The sequence below is a fragment of the Pseudochaenichthys georgianus genome, chromosome 24, assembly GCF_902827115.2.
Source record: "Pseudochaenichthys georgianus chromosome 24, fPseGeo1.2, whole genome shotgun sequence".
NCBI classification, from domain to species: Eukaryota; Metazoa; Chordata; class Actinopteri; order Perciformes; family Channichthyidae; genus Pseudochaenichthys; species Pseudochaenichthys georgianus.
Window position 1 is genome coordinate 13,072,889 of NC_047526.1, and position 21,051 is coordinate 13,093,939.

At 39.3% G+C, this 21,051-nt stretch overlaps 1 protein-coding gene and 1 long non-coding RNA gene across 2 annotated transcripts; both read left to right on the plus strand.

Annotated features, from left to right (window-relative positions):
* Window positions 1–6,450: 6,450 nt before the first annotated feature.
* Window positions 6,451–16,259, plus strand: enpp5 (ectonucleotide pyrophosphatase/phosphodiesterase 5). Its single transcript, XM_034075859.1, has 4 exons — window positions 6,451–6,679; window positions 8,100–9,001; window positions 9,231–9,407; window positions 13,955–16,259. Exons 2-4 carry the CDS (start codon window positions 8,122–8,124, stop codon window positions 14,356–14,358), a joined length of 1,461 nt encoding a protein of 486 aa, XP_033931750.1. The 5' UTR covers window positions 6,451–6,679; window positions 8,100–8,121; the 3' UTR covers window positions 14,359–16,259.
* A 2,287-nt stretch (window positions 16,260–18,546) lies between these two features.
* On the plus strand, window positions 18,547–19,856 carry LOC139433017 (uncharacterized). The gene is made up of 2 exons (XR_011642580.1): window positions 18,547–19,309; window positions 19,725–19,856. It is a non-coding gene; the product is annotated as an uncharacterized lncRNA (long non-coding RNA).
* The last annotated feature ends 1,195 nt before the right edge of the window (window positions 19,857–21,051 follow it).

Sequence of the window (21,051 nt, forward strand, 5' to 3'; positions counted from 1 at the left end):
TCGGTGGATCTGGGTAATGTAGGATGAGAGATGGAGACAGAATGATGTTAATAAAACACAAAGGGCCAGAAAAATAGGCACAATGGAACAATGTCGGCCATACAGGAGCTCCAGAAAATCGTAGCCCACGTTTTTGCACAACGAAAGCACATCACTGCAGAGGCACCTGTACCTGTATGATCGTGATTCCAGTCACACAATATAATGAATAAGGTCACTATAAATTCACAATTGCTGACAAATTAGACAATTAGACAGGTCTACATTGTGCAACAAGTGCATTTCATACGCAGCTCTGCTTCATCATTGTTGGTCTTTCTAGGACCAGCATTATCCAGCAAATTTGGAATAAAATTAACCTTAAATGAAGAACACTATAAAAGAGTCAAAGCTCTTAAACCAAGCTATTGTCTTAACAATGTGTTTTGCTACACATTACACTTGTCCCTCACAACACTTCAAAATGATAAATCTATTCAAAAAAGCGGAATATGTTATGTCTTTGAAACCAAACTCTCATGTGTAAATACTACAATACTGTTTTGTTTTTTATCTTGATACCAATTTTGACACATTATCCCAGGGCATCTGATGGCGAGTGACACAAGACACTGCTTTTAATGCTTATCAACGCATCATGGTTAATGTTCAGTCCACTAATAAGCCTACATGGATTGTATGAATTGTAACAAATATTGTAAATCACTTTCCTTTACGACTCAGTGGACAACACTTATAGGTATAGACATAAAAGCCAAGATTCTAACAGGCAACCCAGAAACAAGTGATGGTTACTAACTCCACCAAGGAGGTTATGTTTGTCTGTTTGTCAACAGGATTATGGATAAACTAATGACCTTATTTTCATGAAACTTGATAGAAGGGTGGAACATGGGCCAAGAAAGAACCCATTACATTTTGGAGGGGATCCGAATCGCTGGGAGGTTACAATATCTCAATTTTCATTGTCAGTAAATATACGTGTCACTTCTAATGGGACACTTCCAAACTATGTTTTTTAACTAATGTTACAGAACAAATTCCGATAGTCCGTTGCGCCACTTTGGTGTCCAGATAAAGTCTAAAACCTGGGCACACATGCAGATCTGTTTAAAATACATTATGTACCTGCTTACAGAGAAATGTTCACACTATTCACTGCGCGACCTTCCATGTAGTCACACACTTTTGGGAACTCCACATTGACAGTCCACATTCATTCTCATAGAAATGGAAGATTATTAAATTAAATCTCACAGATACTCACAACCAGACGGTTTTCAACCAGAAGCTATGAATTGGACTTTGGTCAGACCAAGTGCAAAGGGGTATTACTGTATGATTTGGAAGGTGCCCTCTGGTTTTAGCTGCATGGTCATCTTAGCTGACCAAGCTAAGATTGGCCCCTGAGTCCTAAAGGTAGGGTAGGAAACCCTATTTACCTATTTATTTATATTACCCTATTTTCCTATCCTCTATGTAGGAAAAGTGACTTTCCCAGCACTACTGTCTGTCGCTTGTGACTTTAGGGCAAAACCCCTAACATAATGCTAACCCTATAGTAGTGTGTTGCAGATGCACATTTATTTATCTTGTAGTCATACACAACTCAAGCACAGGTTACAAAATCTCTCTGAGACTGTAAAATGATATTTTCAAGAATAGGGAGGATTCAGAATGGCCCTAATAAAGGAAATAGAGTTGTGTTAACCCCCTGATGAAAACATTTGAAACCTTTTGATGCACAACATGAGTCAAAAATGACCGAAAAAGGCCTTCCTTATTATTCAGAGCCCATGGTGATGTATTTTGTTCAATTAATGTTCCAATGTAGGCTACTATCATATGTGACCAAGAACGATTTACAAAGCTGGAACAAGAGAATGCTTGGTCATTTTTGCAGACAATTGATGATTCAATTAGATACCTTAACAGTTTCCGATTCATTCTTATTCAAATGCCATCGATTACTCGACTAATAGTTTCAGCTCTATCTGAATGTCAAACAGGCCATTGTTTTCCACCTCGGTATGGTATTTTACAGTCTACAAAATCAGAAGATCAAGATACTTCTTGTCAATTAATAGATAACTGCTGCAACAACATTTTCTATTTTAAATCTAAAAGTTTAAAAACAATGCTCACTGTAACTAGAATATTTGAATTGAATCAATTAATAATATTTTTTTGGGCATTTGCATGGAAACTCAGGCAACTTTACAACTGTTATAATCTAGTAGCTCTACTTAAAATCAATGGATACCTTAAGCACACCATGTTAAACATAGAAGGCAAAAACATACTAAATCAACAAAGAAATTAACAAAAGATACCTCAACATTCCAGTTAAGCTATAGACACACGCACACACACGTCCACAGCTACAAATATCACAATAGACAAAGCTTTCCTGCCCAAACAAACAAAACCCTTCATGTTAGAAGTGAACACAGAACACACAGGAGCCACTGTCCCCAAAGATGCACACTGTCAGCTAAATGGAAGGGAAAACACAATGAGGAACATTTAAAACACATACATATATAAAAGAAAGGCACAAAATGAATCAAAACTCAAAATAAATAACCTCCAAAATGTTAAGGTTTGATTCATATTGACGACTTTTCTTTGGTAAAACTGACTTGTACTACTTATTTATGAATTACTTTTCTGTTCTTTCATGTACCCTTTTTTCAGTAATAAGAGGCATCATTTGCCTTTTTCCCAAACATGCTTTCATTTAGCATTGTATCACATTTGAGATTTGTCTTTAAAGCCTTGGGAACTGTGCACATCAAAGACATATTTACTTGAACAGGTGTACAACCATGCCAACAGCTCTGTGAGGCTACTAATTATGCACAGTGAGGCTTTGAGCTAAAGGCTAAGACCAGCATGCTAACAGGCTCACAATAACAAAGCTACAGGCTGATGACTAGCATGTATAATATAAACCATGTTTACCATCTTAGCTTAGCATTTTAGCTTGCTAACATTTGCTAATTATATATATATTATATATATGTATACACATAGCAGAGACCAATAGGAAAGCATTCGTTTAGCAGGTATTTGGTCATACACCAACGTAACAGACACACATTTTTACCTGATAATAACACTATGGGATAACTTGAGTAATTTCAAATCATACTGTGTGGAAATTAGTTTTCTACATCTTGTGACAATCATTTCAGTAGTGAGAAATATCGCTTAAAATTCAAAACGATAAACCTGCAGGTGGTGCTATGCGAAAAGTCAGAAAAACACAAATGACTGTTTCTTCCAATCCATCCCGTGGTTGTTATGACATCATATTGTGTACTGACTTAAAGCTAAGTTGTTTGCTTTGCTATACAAAATAAATATGTACATGTGTGCATGAGAGGAGCATTGTTCAATTTTATTTAGTTCAGCTATCCTACATTTTTACAACAATGATACTCGTTTGTTATCATATTGCAGTTAAAGTAATATTACACATTTCACTTTTTATTGGCCAAATGCCAAAAACAGTTTTTGGTGAAAATGTATTTTCAGTGATATCTCAGATCTTTTTTCTGGGTCAGTAAGTGGGTAAATAAAACATTTCATTACATTTATTTTTTATTTATTTTAAATAATGATTCAACTTTATTTAAATGTATTATTATTCAATTAAACTACAGCAATGCCCTATTGTTTAGCAATCTAAGTGACTGGCATTTAGGCAGTATTGATTGGTGTTGAAAGACAAAATAGAGAATTTGATCCCAATCCAAAGGTCCCAAGGGGTTGAATGTGAGGGTTTTAGATATTTTTTATTAAGATTGTTATCATTTTGACATAGGCTAATAATGGCCTTGTTTCAGACCATTAGATATGGGTTAAGTTTTGGTGCCTGGAGGCCACATCATCCCTATGCTTATCAAGCCATTCAGTGACTCCATGCAACTGCATTTGTTATGTTTTCTCACTGACTCATTCAGATTTTCACTTTAATTATTAATATATCCCTATGTATATTATAATATTAATAAGCTAATATATATAATAAGGAACACGAGACATAAAATCAGGGATAGAATGCCATAATTAATGAGAAATAAACAACACAAATTAGAAATAAATAAGAACTAAGATGTAATGGTGGAGATGAGATTCATTTGTAAAGATAAAAACCTAATGTCGTTCTGTTTTAGTCTATTTACCACTTTTAACCTCTGATTAACAAAATGTCTTTAGAGCTTTAAAGTTAAAGTCAGTTTTTAAGCAGTAATAGACAAAACATTGCATATCCTCCTGGGACCCGAGGAAAAAAGTGTCTTCCAATTTCCTTTTTTTTGTGATTTCCTACCTATTTAGGGTTAAAAAAATATCTTGCAATTTAGACTTTTTTTATTTTATTTTATTTTAAAAATGTTACAGTATGTCTGTAGAGGACATCGGGACCATATTAGTTTGAAAAGACAGCCAAAATTAACAGATGGACTATATAACGTATTATGGTTATAGAGTGATATTAATACAATAATACATTCACCTTTATTTAAAACATGAATAAGTAATTGATCTGAACATTGCTGTTTATTTGGTCAATACAAAACTAGCTTGTTTTTTGGTGAATCTTTCCAGATCTTCAAAGACTTTGTAGTCAATGTAGTGGAAAATTACCTCATTGACTCCAATCAGCACGGGCTGTAGGGTCATCTTGACTAGTTTTATGGATGTGGTCTCCATTTGACCATGCTCATAGAAACAAAGCTTGCATTCCTGAGGCAATTCTCATTTGTCATGGCTCCACTTAAAATAAAAACAACAATAAGACATACGTGCTACTCTTGGCCCACAGGGGGCCATGTCTTTCCAGCTCGTCCCTATCTGTCTCTATGTATCTATCTGTGCGCTCATGGAGCATCCTGCATCTTTCCCCCCCTTCTTCTTGACCCTCTTCTATCCCAGGTGTGAAAGCCTCATCTCTCTCATCATCTGAGAGCTCAACATCTTAATCTGAACTATCTGGTTCAGAAAATGTCTGCTTCAGTTCCGTCTCCTGCAACAATATTGAGTCATAAAGTCCATGAAGATGGTCCTGACGTCCACTAGAATGGACATTTATAAAAGGGCTGTTTAATTGCTTTCAGAACTAATTATATAGTTCCTCACATGTTAATAAACAAGAATATATATGATTTTCATGGTAAAAATGACAATTATTCAACAATATTTGACTTCTTCTCCTGCTTCTATACAATTTTGTTTTTCGTATGCCAGCCATTTTGGATGAAAAGAAAGAGGAACTTCCCAGCATGCAATTTTAACCAATGACATATCACTGGAAAGACCAGGATGTCCTCTGTACAGTACATCAGGAATTAGAATTGGTCCCAGGAGGATATCTAGGTCCATTTAAAAGCTGTTAGAGCATTCAAGCATAATAGTTATAATCAAAATGCTTGCGTTAGAACATCCATTATAATGTAATTAATTCGAAAATGAAGAACGTATAATGCTTAATCAGAGTATCTCTTTCTGTACAGACATGATGGACCTTGTCGTGTTTCACTCAGACTTGCAGCGTCATGATTTAGATGCCATCTTTCTTTTAACAGAATGTGAAGAAAGCCAGACCTGAATACTTCAGACAGGACTTGTCTGGCACCTTGTGGACAGTGTTTGTCATTATTATTGCAGCCCATGTGCCAGCATTATCATCGCCTGACAGAATTAGAGCAACAATGTCTTTGGTAACTATTTTTAGTCAGGAGTATTTTTTGGAGCAAATTGCTACTGCCTTTACTCCCTCGAAACACATTGTCACATTTCAGCACATTAATTAAATGTTTCATACTGGTATTTTATGACAGAAGAATTCCTGCAACAATACAATCACAGAAAACTGCAATTAGACATCTCGTAATGTCAAAAGTCTTTGATACCAGATCCAATCACAAATGTATTATATAATGTTCCTCATGGTCTTGGTGTTTTATGGGATTTTTTACAATTTAAATTTGTTCTGTTATCAAATCTGCTAGTGAAGTAGACACACAATGGTTGCATTTAGCACCCCATCTGTAAAAAAGGATATTCATGCGAAATTACATATGAGACATAATAGAGCCTGCAGATGGCCATTATATACTTCCATCATAATGTGTTAAGCTCTTGTACATGTACACAATGTATTAATTTATATTACAGATTAATGATTAACAACTTCACATGCAATAAGGAGCACACATTGATGCTTTCAGTTGATCTCATACGTTTGATCTCCTGAACATCCCCTGCCCCCCAACTCTCTAATAAAAATGAGGGTGGATGAGGGGGGCGGAGGGGCAACATGTAAGAGCAAAATACTTATAACCTGGATGACACCAAAAGATGTCTATTTATAATAACATTCCCCCCTCCACATATCTATCTCCCCTTGCCTCCTCCCACCTTCCTCCTACATTACGTCATCAGGACCGGTGCGTTCGCAGTGAATTTGGGGGATGCAGCTCTGCATGATACAAAGCATGCACTTGCAGGAAACACCGCAGAGCCTTTTGTATTCTCATCATCTAGTTTGGTCTAATATCTGTAAATAAAAGCGACACAAAAAACACTCGGCAGGTTAATAGGCGGGACTTACTTCCGGCTGTTTATCACGGTGTGCAGCGCAAGGCCAGCCAGTGCAGGATCAGATACCAAGGTAAGCTTGTTGACATCACAATCTGTGGCGTTATGAATGTGTGTGTTAATCTGCCCTGATCCGCGCATGCAAATCATTGCTGCTTTGTGTAGTTGTTTTATTGCTGCATTCAGTACTGCGTGTTGGAGCTGTTAGCTCTGCGGCTCTAATGCTACAACACGGAGCTTATTATTTTCACATTAATGTGGTTGCCTATCAGCACAATGGCTGTCATTTAAATGTATTTAAGTAGCACTTAAAGATGCATTACAGTCATTGTATTCTCAGCCTGCCATATGACATCATTGCTTTCCTGCTTTTCACCAGTATTACCCGTTCGTTTAATGTTGCTGCTGTTTAACTCCCAAAAAAACATTAGCAATATCGAGATATGGCTTGTTATTGAATATCGTGATCGAGCTTTAAAGTTTGAAGACACTGATACACTTCACTTCCATAATAATGGTCATAGTTATTGTATGTCCAATAATCACAAATTGGTGTAACATTCAGGGGTCAATAATGTTGGCCATTTAGCCTACTTCCTTGTCAACATACACAGCTCTTGGTAAACACCATTTCAGCTCTTGCATAAGAAGTAATTATTTTTTCTTACACTAGGGCTGACATTTTATTTTCCTTAAATCCTTAATCTATAAATGTTCTGAGAAACATCTAGTATTTCAATCTATACATCCCACAGGTTGCCAGTGACATCTTTAAATTACAACCAACCGTTCCAATCACATTCTAAATCTAATCTAATCTAAAGCTAGGCTAAATGAAATGCTTGCTGATACAATGGGCACTTGTAAATGTCTATAACTATGTATCCTGTAAATATAATGTATGATGTCCTTTATTGTTTTATGTTTCATGTGGAACCTATATGCTGCAGGTCTCCCTTGTAAAAGAGATCTATGATCTCAATGGGACCAATCTGGTTAAATAAAGGTTTGAAATGAAATGAAAAATGACATTGGTATTCATAATTCTATGTAATTCTATGTTCTGATTTGAGAGACGCTGGAACCAGCCATTTTAATGGTTACATGACAGTAGTTGTTGCATGTTTGTTGATCGACTAATCGATTATTTGCCTTAACCCTAATCGCCAATAATGTTCACATTATTGATAAAAAGCCTCAACTGTTAAAATGTAGGTCATTATCAATATTGCCAAATCTCTCACTGCCAAAAGTTGTGTGTTTCGCTTGTATGTTGACAAAGAGGTAAACAAAAATGATATTGCATCTGAACAAACTAGGTCTGCGCCTAGACCAATTTTAAATTGTTTGTCATCTAAGGACAAATATGGCCATTATATTGAGGAAGTGCTTTCGGTCGGCCATTGATGTTTGTAGTGATGTAGCTTTATGATTTCTCTTAAATGTAACTAAGGGACCTGGCACTGAGTTCTTCCATTTTCTATGTTTGTAAGTTGTCTCTTCACAAACCTGACTATGCTGAGCTGCTTGCTGCGAGGAGGCTGCAGTCCTCTCCTCTGCCTGTGGGCCCTGCTGCTGCCTCTGGTCTCCCTCCATAGCATGAACCAACATGGGCGCAGGAGCCACAGTGCCAAGGAGCGGCCCAAGTTGCTGCTTGTGTCCTTTGACGGCTTCCGATGGGATTACATCGACCGAGTCCCGACGCTTAACTTCCACAACATCATTGATAACGGCGTGATGGTGGAGCACGTGGAGAACGTTTACATCACCAAGACCTATCCCAACCACTACAGCTTGGTGACAGGGCTGTACGCTGAGACGCATGGCATTGTGGCCAACGAGATGTATGACCCTGTTCTCAACCGCTCCTTCTCCATGGAGACGGACAGTGTTTATGAGTCGCGGTGGTGGGAAGCAGCGGTGCCACTATGGGTCAGCATCCAGAAAGCTGGAGGTCGAAGCGGGGCGGCGATGTGGCCGGGGTCTGACGTCAAGATCCACGGCATGTTCCCCAATCGGTACCTCTTGTACAATGCCTCAGTGTCCTTTGAAACCAGAGTGGAGCGGCTTATCGAGTGGTTCTCTGCACCCAAAGAGGCAGCAGTGGATTTTGGAGTTCTGTACTGGGAGGAGCCGGATGAGAGCGGGCACAAACTCGGACCCGAGAGTCCCCTCATGGATGTAGTCATCGCCGGAATCGACGAGAAGCTCGGCTTCCTCATGAACGAGCTAAAGAAGGCCGGGCTGTATGAGAAAGTGAACCTGATCGTGACCAGCGACCACGGCATGACACAGCTGTCCTCTGATAAGATCATAGAATTGGATGAGTATGTGAGCAGAGACCTGTACACCTGGGTGGACAAGAGTCCGGTGGTGGCATTGCTTCCCAAAGAAGGTAATCCTTTAAACATCCGTCACATATACCACTGTAAAAAACTTTTGGAATGAAATTTTTGTTTGATGAGAAAAAATATAAATGTTTTTACAATACACAATTCAGCTACAGCTAGGTGACAGACTATGTCACCTGTTCTGGCTAAAGATAACGCAGCTTACAGAAACATTGTAGTGCATTACAATTTCGAGGTCCAACTACAAACATAATGTTGTCATCTGGGTTTCAGGGAAGCTTGACGAGATTTACGACAAGCTGGTGGATGTCAACCCTAACATGGTGGTTTACAAGAAGGAAGACATTCCCGAGCTCTTCCATTATCAACACAACGTCAGGATCATGCCGATCCTCATCGCGGCCAAGGAGGGCTGGACCGTGATGCAGAATAGGACCGGGCCCTTCATGCGTATGTATTCAAAACTCATATAAAGCTGTGTCAGGAGGGACACAACTCAGCTTGAGGCTGTACACATGGAAGAGGCGTTTTTGCAGTTGTTTCATAAAGCTGCTTCAGTCTGCTCTAATAATAGCTTCACAGGGGCATTGAACCGCAGTGACGCGTCCTAAAACCCGGATGTAAACTCCTTCCGATTCCTTCGTCAAAAACGCAATGCAATTTCTCCATAGGATTTTGGAAAATAGCTCGAAAATAAGGTCTGTGGTTGACACACATTTTAGAGAGGGATCACGTTTTGTTCAGCCAGATAATCTCCACATGTCAACCCTACTTTTATAATTTTTGAATCATAAATCTAGTCGCAAGAAGCAAAATGCTAACGTTATGCTATAAACAAACTAGTACAGCAGTAGGGTCGCACGACTTCAACGTCACGCCAACTTAAGATCGTTTCAACTGACTTGCACTGAAACTGCACTTTGAACACTTTAAATATATTATTAACATTTTAAACTGTATACCCCGGTTATCTAGGCCCTTTTTTTGTTTGTTTAATGTATACCACGTTTATCTAGGCCCGTTTTGTTTTATGTATACATGTCACACTGTGGGAAACGATATTTCTGGATGTATAACACATGTAGAATTTTTGACAATAAAGCTGACTTTGACTTTCGCGCGCTTGCATATTTTAACAAAGCTTTTCATTTGAGCCATACTGAATTTAACTAGAAGTCATGGCTGTCAATTACCAGTCTGATATCGTTTTACAAAGATGACAAGAAGAGTGTAGAGAGAGGAGAGAACCACTACAAGTCAGGACACGTAAAACAGTGCAGCCTACAGTAGATGAAGGTGTGCTTACCGGTGTTGTCAGGGCTAGCATGAGGGAGAAGGTTTATAGTGCCAGTGAGTAGTGATAGCAAGAGTACCGTTAACCTAGAGTTAATTTATTCACATTCGTGACATTAATTCCCATCAACAATCCATTTTATGTGTCACATGAAATCTTTATTACAAATATTACACACCAGAAAACACAGAAATATCCAATATACATTATAGGCTATAAACAATTAAAGGGATAATTGGGAAGGCATTACAAATGTAAATATGTTTTAAATAATAAAACAATCCCACCACCACAGGTATCTACAGGAGAAGAGGGAATTCTCTCCACAAAATGTGAATGCCCATGTAGAGAATGGAAATGCAGTCATGCGGCTGCATTAGCCATCTTTGCCATCCACAATTTCAGCTGCTCTGACACCCCCTGTCAGTGGAAGAAGCCAAAGGCAGCTAAACGTACGCATTCAGTGGAGGAGCTATTTCCTCCAACCAATAACTCATTCAACCCGCTGACAAGAGAGTCCACCTCCGAAGATCGTGACTGGCTGAGGGACAGACTCGGGGGCAGGTTCTCAGGAATTTCTTGGCTTCTCTCCCCTGAGCCAGAAGAGGAACACTACAGCTTGGAAACACTTACTGTTCCTGAAATTCTCAAATCTGTTGGGCATCAGGGACCTGAGGCAATTGTGGCAAGCATGGCATTGTCTGAGGAGCAACAGAGGGCAATTCAGGTGGCTACCACTGGTCAGCGAACCAACCCAAACTGGCATTTGTTCAGGAAAGGAAGGTTGACTGCCAGCAACTTTGGAGCTGTCCTGAGGTCAAAGCGTGTGACTACTTCCCTTATTGCCAGGGTGCTAGGGCAACAACAGGCCCTTGATGGTGTTTTGTCTGTACAGTGGGGGACTATGAATGAATGTGAGGGTGTCAGGGCAATCACCACTGCAACCCAGATGCAGGTCCATGAGTCAGGTTTGTGGCTCTCCCAATCAGGAGTGTTGGGAGCATCTCCAGATGGTCTGGTAGGGTCTTCCGCTGTGCTGGAGGTAAAGTGTCCCTACGGAGCCAGGGAAATGACAATTAGTGAAGCATTGCAAATCAAGGGCTTCTGTGTCAGTAAGGAGGGAGAAACATTCAGCCTGCGTGAGGAGCATCCTTACTGGCACCAAGTGCAAGGTCAGCTTCACCTCACTGCAAGAAAGAAGAAGAAATAAAAAAAATTGTGAATCGTTTTTAATTTACATTTACTCGCCTTTGCAATGTTGTGGTTGTTAGAGTGTTAGGCTTCCTGTCAGCTCGTCTGTTGGGAAGATATAAAATATTAGTTTCATGGAAGTCACACCGTCACATATGAGCATTAAGACATACAGTACATAGGCTAAAACAAAAACATCTAAAGATATAACCTTGCACTTTGATAAGTCTCGTGAACATTTTCACTATTTTGACATTTTATAGATCAAAATTGAACTAAAGAAATAAAGGTAGATTAATCCATATTGAAAATAGGTGTCAGCTGCTACACTAATTATAATAGTTATATTTCTTAATTAATTAAGATATTACTGTATTGATCCCAATTTGGGAAATGTTTGTGTTGCAGCAGCACAACAAGAAAAACAAAATATAAGTTATTATATATACAAAAGTATGTGAGGGATGGAATATTACATTGAATATAAATGTAAAATGTACATGTGATTTTACGTCCAAGAGAAGCTATGGAGCAGAGAGTTCTCTGCCAGCCAGAGGTGATTTGTTATTAGTTCAATATGTCAAACTGATTTCCCTGACTACAATCTTTAGTTATATGGTGAAACGTTATGCTGCTTGTACTAATTAGACTTATCATATAAGCCACACAGGTTTTAATAGGATGTATTCATTATCTTTACTTATGTTGCAGTCTTTTCAGCAGTGCCATCTCTAAAACGGCGATACAGTCACTACCCATCATTTAAATGTCACCGTGACATGGACAAAAATGTAACGTCAGCTTACCTCATAGCACGAATCCAGACTCTCCTTTGGAAAACATTGGCCGGGAAACGATAGAACGAGCACGTTTCATGCGAAGACCTGTGGCTGCAACCCGGAGCAAAGCAACAAACCATCGCGTAGCTAACTAGTAGCGCTAGCTTTAGCTAACGTTAGCCAACTAAACGAACTGCCGAGTAAAATTGGTTCTATAATTTGTAAAACTACGGTATTAAAAACGACAATTTCAAAAATACAGATTCTAATGGTCAGATATAGATATACAGATACTAAAGATACTACAGATACTAAAGATAGGCAGGTACTTGCTTTCAAGGGGGAAAACAAATTTAGCGGGAGTGTTTACGTGTTCGGTGTAATGATGTACAACGGCCTCGACAATTTCTGTAGTCCTATTCAGCCACTCGGTAACAACCATCGTTTTTCAGACACGTAAACTCTTCAAAAATCACCAGTGGGGTCACTGCTGATGTATTTAATGTCGTAGAACAAAACGTGATTTGTCTCTTAAATGTGTGTCAACCACAGACCTTATTTCGAGCTATTTTCCAAAACCCTATGGAGAAAATGCATTGCTTTTTGACGAAGGAACCGGAAGTGCTAAAAATGCTAACTTACTTCCGGGTTTGAGGATGCATCACTGCGGTTCTCTATACCAGCTGTAATTAACAAAGAAAGTCTGATTTATATTCCCTTAAAAAGATTTCAAACTGTGTATGTAGGTTTTCTTTCATTGTAGCTGCAGACTACACAAGCTAATTTTCCTCCTCTACTGTTAAAGGCTTGTTAATCAGTAAAATGACCCGGTGGAGTCAGTGGTTGGAAATAAAACCTGCTGACTCCTCAATGACAACATGGTGTGAGACAACTTAGCCAAATATGTTTAGTATGATAAAAAGCTGCACATTAAAAGTTGTTTGTATTGTATAGCCGTGTAATTTATGAGATTTAGATTGATAGGCCTGCATGCTAAAACGATCTAGCAGTTGCAACTTCTGCTTCTCATGGCATTACAGGGAAGTCACTTAGATACATTAATGTTTTCATAAATGCATGCACAAGTTAACCACTACTCGCCTATCAATGATCATTATCGATGTATGTGGACTGGATGTGCACTTCCTGTTTACTGTACTATAATATTACAGTTCTGCCCTGTGAATATACAATTTCTCAGTCATTAACTTCAATTAATGACTATGAATTCAAGTATGGGTTTAACATCCGGTGTATTAATGTATTCTCTATTAGGTGTTGCATTATTGTAAAGTGTGAGAATGTTGACAAGACAGCGTTTTTGCTGTAAACATTGCCTTAGTATTGGGGGGGGGGGGGGGGGTGCATTAAACTGAATCAGCACACTAAGGGAATCCTGTCTTTTGCTCAGGAATGTAATTGCCCTGATACATTTAGGGGAGCAGTAGTTAGCCAGTCTAAGCTTGCATCAAAGGTCTGTGTGCTTGTGTGTTTGGATTTCATTTTCAATTTGGCTTGTGCTCGCTGTGACTTGATTCAGCAGTAACCGTTCAGCTGGGGAAGCAGTGATGGTGGTAATTCATCTGAGAGAGGAGCACTGCCAGATTCCATAAATCTCTCTGCCTGTAAATCATGGGATGTGGAAACTGGAGCTCTACAGATGCACAAATAATGAACATCAAAGCATGGTGCCTCTTTATGCAATAATATATTTCTTGTGTTTCTATCACCAGTTGGAAATCACGGTTTTGACAACACCCTACGTAGCATGCAGCCTGTGTTCGTCGCCCGCGGACCGGCCTTTCGCCAGAATTACATCAAGACCTCCATGCGATCCGTTGACCTCTACCCTCTCATGTGCCACATCCTGTCCACCCCCCCTCTACCAAACAACGGATCCCTCTTAAACGTGCAGGACCTGCTGTACCCAGAGCCAACGGCAGTCACGCCCAGCCCCTCTCCCGGGGTCCACGAGCACTCCTACGCCCCTATCGTGGGTTCTTTTCTCGGTGTGGCAATGGTGCTGGGCTTTCTGTTTTTCTACATCAGACAAGTGACCCTCAAACAGCTGCCCTCTCTAAAACACAGAAGCAGGGAGATGTCCCAGCCTTTACTGCAAGAAGACTTGCACCTGTAGCGGGAGGAAGAGAAAAGATGGCAGGTGTAAAAGAAGAGGAGGTGTAGCTCCCCAAAGGTAGTCCGCTCTCTCCAGAAGCATCGCCTAACGCCTCCCTTATACCACTAAATGCCAACGTGCTGCTCTTTTTATTAGTCGGAGATCAAGGGAATATAATCTAATCTTGTTTAGAGGTACATCTCCCTCGTTTGAGTGGAAGGGGAATGTCTGGGGTGTGCTTCTGGTGCAGGCTTAATCAAGATAATAAACCTTTACATGGTCTTTCTAGTGGCTTTGCTTTGATTGTGAATTGTTACCTTATATCATCTTGTCATTTTCATTGTTATTTAATAAGTAAAGATTCAAAGCTAGAGAGAAATTGTAGCCTGTGATTCTGGCGAGTAAGAACGTTGTTGGCCAAAAGTGTGGCTTGGATAATGTTACGGTGTCAGTATGTTAAAACCTTGTCTGAAGGTAAAAGTGATTATAGCTGAGCGGCCACAGTGGAAAGCAGGGATAAAAAGCTTTCCACGGTAAAGAGGGGCAAGCAGTCTACCTGCCCAGACTCGGAGACAATCTTTACTCAATGGCATTCCTACTGTTGCACTTTAGCACAAGGGAAACCCAAGTAACTAGAAGGCAATCGGAGAGTGCCAAACTCCTCAAGTAAATAAAAGGTACAAAATAGTGAGTGTATCCAGTCCACCTCGTTATTCAAACTCTTGGGCAGTGTTAAAACATAACCTCCTTAACAAAGGCAGGGTTAAAAGGGATGATTTTCTCATTTTTTAGGTATCCTATACCACTGATCCAAATGTACTTTGTTTGAAGCATACTGACACCTTTACTTCCCGATAGTAACATAGTAGGAACAGCAGTAGATTGGGTTTATTCAGCATTTTCAAATCCATGCGAAACGGATGCGATTTATGCCACCAATTGTTCAACTAAGGGTCTAAGCACTGAATGAGAAGATACTTTCAGTGTTATTTTTTTAATGTTACTTGGAATCAGATGTTCCACTAGAGACTCACTCCATGTGCCAGGCTACTGATCATAAGTGTAGGATATCCCATGAGCCGATCACTTCACAAACTTGCTCTTTAGTAGTCCGTTGACTTTTGCCTTTTAACTTAACTGTGAACATCTGTCCGAGCTGTGTGTGCAATAGTCTTTTGTGTGAGTCTGCGGTTATTTTTGCGTATAGTTTGTGTTTGAAGGGCATTTTTCTGTGTAGATGACTGTGTACTTCCCTCCTGTTCATATGTCATAACCATGGCCATTTGTTGGTGAAATGTGAAGCGCAATTGCTATAGGTCAGTATTTCTTCATAGGGATTTTTAAGGGTTTTGTTGTTGCTAAGTTGAGAAGACTATTTGGGCATGACTTGCAGGAACTGTTCCCCCGATTTGCTCTATACAGGAAAGAAATGAAAAAGTATGAAGGGACAGTGTTTGACGCTTTCTAAGCCATGTATAATTTGCACTTCTTGTTCGCAATTGCTATTTAAAATGACTAAGTGAGGTGCCTCTTGCCAAAAAGCTTTTATAATTAGCACAATTATAAGTAGAGTCCAAATCTGCAAATATATTCTAAAGTTCTAATATTTTTTCAGCATCTTTTAAGAAACAATAATTGTGCCCAAAACTTTACAGACATCACTGTGATATAATACCTTTTACTAAATTAAAATTCATAAATTGAAAGGATTGATATGGAATTTGTTAATTTTATGATAATTGTCTAGGTTGTCTGCTAATTTCCGCCTGACTTGTTGATGGAGAAATGAAATATATCCAGAATATAATTGAATAGGTCATTTGAAATCGTTAGTAAATTATAAATATTTAATATGATTTACAAATTGCCATGTTGATGCAATGACAGTCTTCTGAAATTAAAAATAACTTATGTGAATCTGAGCCATTTCTTTTGTTTGTATTCTTTGTCAGTGTACAGTTAAAGTACGATGCCTTTAACCCTTTTCTTAGTCCAGACCAGCGCCATATAGACTGATAGTTACGACATCTCCGTTCACTCCAATGGACCACTTTTTTACAGCAATGGCGGATCGTGGAGCCTCTCAATCGTTCCCCGGAAGTTAGCACCAAGGCTAGCAGAGCTGTGGAGTTGCAGCACAATAGACCGTTCGTGACGGACTTTTAAAGGTAAGAAGAAGTTTAAAGATTTATATTGCGGATATTATCAGTACATCTGATTCAAATTAACATGTGTATTAAAGGATGTCAGTGGATTATCCCTACATTATTAGATTTAGGGAACGTTTACAGATAACAGATTAAGCTAGCATACCGAAGCAAGTTAGCAACACACGTTGAACAGCCTTTTAATTGTAAATTCCGTTCTCTTAATGTCATTTCGTCCAACATGTTGAATTAGAGAAGAGGGGCTTCTAAACGGGATTGTATGCGGGGGTGGAGGGAGTTAAATATTAGATAAATATAACTTTGGTGCGTGTAAGAGTGAGTGTTTTTAGCAGAGCCATATTTGTGTCCTTGTGATTATGTTGATTATTACCTGTCTGTATAATGTTGCAGCTCAGCTGATTTTGGATTGATGGCAAAGGGAGAGGGACTTAAGTGAGAGTGAAAACACAAGGTAAGTTTAATACTACTGTTTTATATAAGTAAGCATACTAATCATGTATTATATCACTGTATTATATAAGTAATCTTGTTAGTAACCTACTGTATGGCAGGTGGAGGGACAGTGATGTTACAGGTGGAGGAGCAAGACTGCAAACTCACAAGACAGAGAAATCAAAGTTTGTTCTCCAGAGAAGAGGTTGATTTCACTTCAATTTTTTATTTCATATTTTCTAAAGATGTGGAAATGGCAAAAAAATTAAACTTGAGAGCTGTAACCAAGACAACTGTAACAACATGAGTAGAGAGCCACCAAGGTTTTTCAAGTCCCTCTCTCTCTCCATTTTGCCAACCCAAACTTCCAGGTACATGACGGGACACCTTGCTTGTTTTTGTTGTTTTCGTGGCATCTGCAGGCAGTGGCAAGTCCTTCCGGCATATGCCACAGAGGCCGCTACTCTGTGGTAGCTGTGGCAACGGGAGTTGCCACAAGATGCCAGAGTAAGAGAAGGTTTACTGTAGCTGCCACTCACCTTCCGTGGAAAATGCAGCTATTTAAACCCGTATTTATCGTGTAAAATGTCGCTGTTTAGGCATGACTTTATCGAACTGATCTGTACACAGGACTGATGTGCGATCTCTATTTTTCAAAAAGATTTTCATCATTTCTATTCAATTTTACTTGAAGCATGGTTTGCTAAAATAAACAAACGTGCTATATTTATGATGAAATATTGGCGAGTGATGGTTGCAACGCCCTTGGCAATTGTCGCTTCTTGAGGGGAGTTTCCACTGCTTGCTACGATAAACCAGGTATATGACTAGTAAAGACAAATAATTAACAAATAAATATCTGTATGGACACAGCAACTTGTACACTGGTGTTATTAGACTTGGCTACAGACTTAGGGCAGCTGTAACTGATTGCAGTTGCCACTGCTAGTGAGATGCTAAGGTTAGTATGAAGGAAGTCCTTGATATATTTCCATTAGGCAAAGGACTTATATTTGCCCCCATGCCTTCAGCAGCAGCAGGCCATTCACTTTGATTTGATCCAGTTATGAAATGTCATCATTTCGACAATAAAGAAATGCTACATAAACGTTATCTTGCATGTTTTATCGAACTATCTCCGTTTCTAACTTTCAATATTTAAAAAGAGATCTCTCTCTCATCTGCGTGCGGGGGCGGGGCCTCACAGACATGCTGCTGCGCTGTGCACACAGTTCTGCCGGTAATGAATATTAGGATACATTTTGTGAGGAAACTTTTCCCCCAATAATTCCAATAAGTATTCCAAAATGTATTCAATTCAGGTTTACGAAAGCAACTGTATTCGGATTAGTTGTTTTTCAAATGTAACGCGAGCTGAATACAGTTAGGCTACTTGGTATTTGTATTCTGATTACGTAACGCCGTTACATGTATTCCGTTACAACCCAACCCTGTGTACAGATCATCAGTCCTGTGTACAGATCAGTTCGATAAAGTCATGCCAAAACAGCGACATTTTACACGATAAATACGGGTTTAAATAGCTGCATTTGCCACGGAAGGCGAGTGGCAGCTACCGTAAACGTTCTCTTACTCTGGCATCTTGTGGCAACTCCCGTTGAGCAGCGGCAGATGCCTCTGCAAGTTGTGGCACCTGTGGCATATGCCGGAAGGACTTGCCACTGCCTGCAGATGCCACGAAATGAGCCAGGCCCTACTGCCTCTGGCTGGGTGCTGGCAGGTGGAGGGCACTGATCCCTTCCCTTCTTCCCTCAATCTTTGAGACTAATGTAAGTAGAAGACATGGCACTGTACATTTTCGAACATTTAAAATATTATACCACTTAAAAATAAGAAATATTACTTTTGTTACTAAGAGTTCATACTTATTATACCTGTGTCACCTTTCACACTATCGCTGTTGTAGAGGCTAAGCCAACGCTTTAAGCCTCTGAGGATCCACTTGGTGGGTGTAATTGACGCACACAAGTTTTCTGCCGAATAAAGGTCAGAAACAAAGTTTCCAGTTTGAAACAGTCCATTTATTTCCATTTTACTGGTTTCCATTTACTTGCTTCTTTCCATATTCACCACACGATATTACTGTTTACACAATACCTTTGCTTTGCTTGTAATCCAGTGTTTGTGTGTGTGTTCTCCGTGTGTGTGCTCCTTGTGTGTGTGTTCAAAAACTGTATGGGCCTTCTGGCGGAACCTCTCCCCAACACACATAGGTTCCTACCTTTATACCCACAGTTAATTGGCTCCTACAGCTGTGATCATGAGCTATGGGCTTTGTAGATACGGGTCCCGGGGTGAATCGTGGTGCAGGGGCCCTTCTCTTTTTGACCACAGGGCGATGCACGAAGATGGTGGGTATAGCCTCTGCTCTCAGCCTAGTCTTGCCCTTTTTCTCTCTTGACAAACTGGTCTGTATCAACATGTGCCTGCGGAGTGACTTGAGGTTACTTCACACACAGAACAACTCAGTTTTGTCTGCCCACATACATATTCCATAGTGGTTGAATACACAGTATTAGGAAACACTTTATACTTACTGGACATGTTATACTCATTACATACTGTATATAAAATATGACCAAGAATGTGAGACAACTTTATATAAATTCATATCACATCTGTTACTGATGCCATTTGTCATACTCACAAATAATAAAGTTCCATAACTTCAGTTGGGAACAAAGACCACACCTTATCTCCCCAAGGCAATAGGTGTGCTATATAGGTCGTATAACCCTTTCTCCTGTCTGTTACTCCCTCTTTCAGCACAAGAACCAGAGGGGGATTCAATGGAGCCTGAATACCTGCACTGAGACCCTCACCCTGCACCCTGAGTCTCAACTCTGTGTTTTTCAAGCCTTTCCCTGTTTTTTTGTATTAAACAAAACATTAAGCTTTCCCAATGGTGTGGTTTTCGTTTGGTGAAAAAGTGCAAATGCAGTGTTTGTATATAATTACATCACATATTTTTTTGCTGTTGGTCGTGAAATTGCTCCTGCTGACTTGAGCCAGCCATTTTTTCCTCCGCTCTGTGTCAGTGGGGAAGCCGTACATTCGTACTCCTTTCTCGGAGCGATTGGAGCATCCCCAGGCAGCACAGCAAACCATGGTGGCGACTAGGAGGCAGCACAGCAAACCAGGACAACACGGAGGAAAAGGCACCGACAAACTGCATGATATGCTATTCAATGTTTATTGAATCCCATGTATTTGCAATGGATGTTCCTAAAGCAACACATTTAACATCATCATTATCATCATATGCTGCTGCTGCTAGTCCTTTGATAGTCACCTGTCCTTTCTGAAAGCCATAAAGATGACATTAGTCATTTAGATAACTTGTGTCCTCAATTACCATGGGATTACTGAAACTACCATGAATTTAAGAAAATGGTAGAAATGAATCTAATCTGAATTTTAAAGCATTACTTTAGATCCCCTCAGTGATGCTCCTGACTACCATACAAGTTTAAGAAGATAATATTGGTTTGAAAGAATTCAAAGCTATAAATAAACAGCAACAGGCTATTTAACCAAGGCACTGTTAGCCTAACATGTAAACTAGTTGTTCACACTAATCCTAATATTATCACTTAATATTAACAAATTCTATTTTATTTTTTAAAACATATTGATGTAAATACATACACATATCGATTTGTTGTATAAATATTGCAAATCAAAACCTTTATTCACTAATGATTACCAAAAATCGTAGTTCTATCTCCTGTTATCAATGCATTCACATTGCCCGCCATGAACTTCCGGGGAACGATCCTCGTCTACATGAACCACGTGACGATAACCGTTTTTGGACTTCCGTTGTCGTAACTCTTCTATTATATGGCTCTGGTCCAGACCATTAATGGTTTCACTTTCCTCACATGGATGCTGATAAGAAAGATGACAAACTTCAAGGCTGTCAAAATCTATGTTATCTAGCAGATAATTATTTGGTTTGTATTATTTTTTAAATACAGTGCAAGTAAGCATAAAAAAGAGGAAAAGAGAATATCATTATAATATGTACTTGGGAGATGTTAATACATTGCCGAGTTCGTTAATGAACAACATCATTCTGAATTTGTTCTGC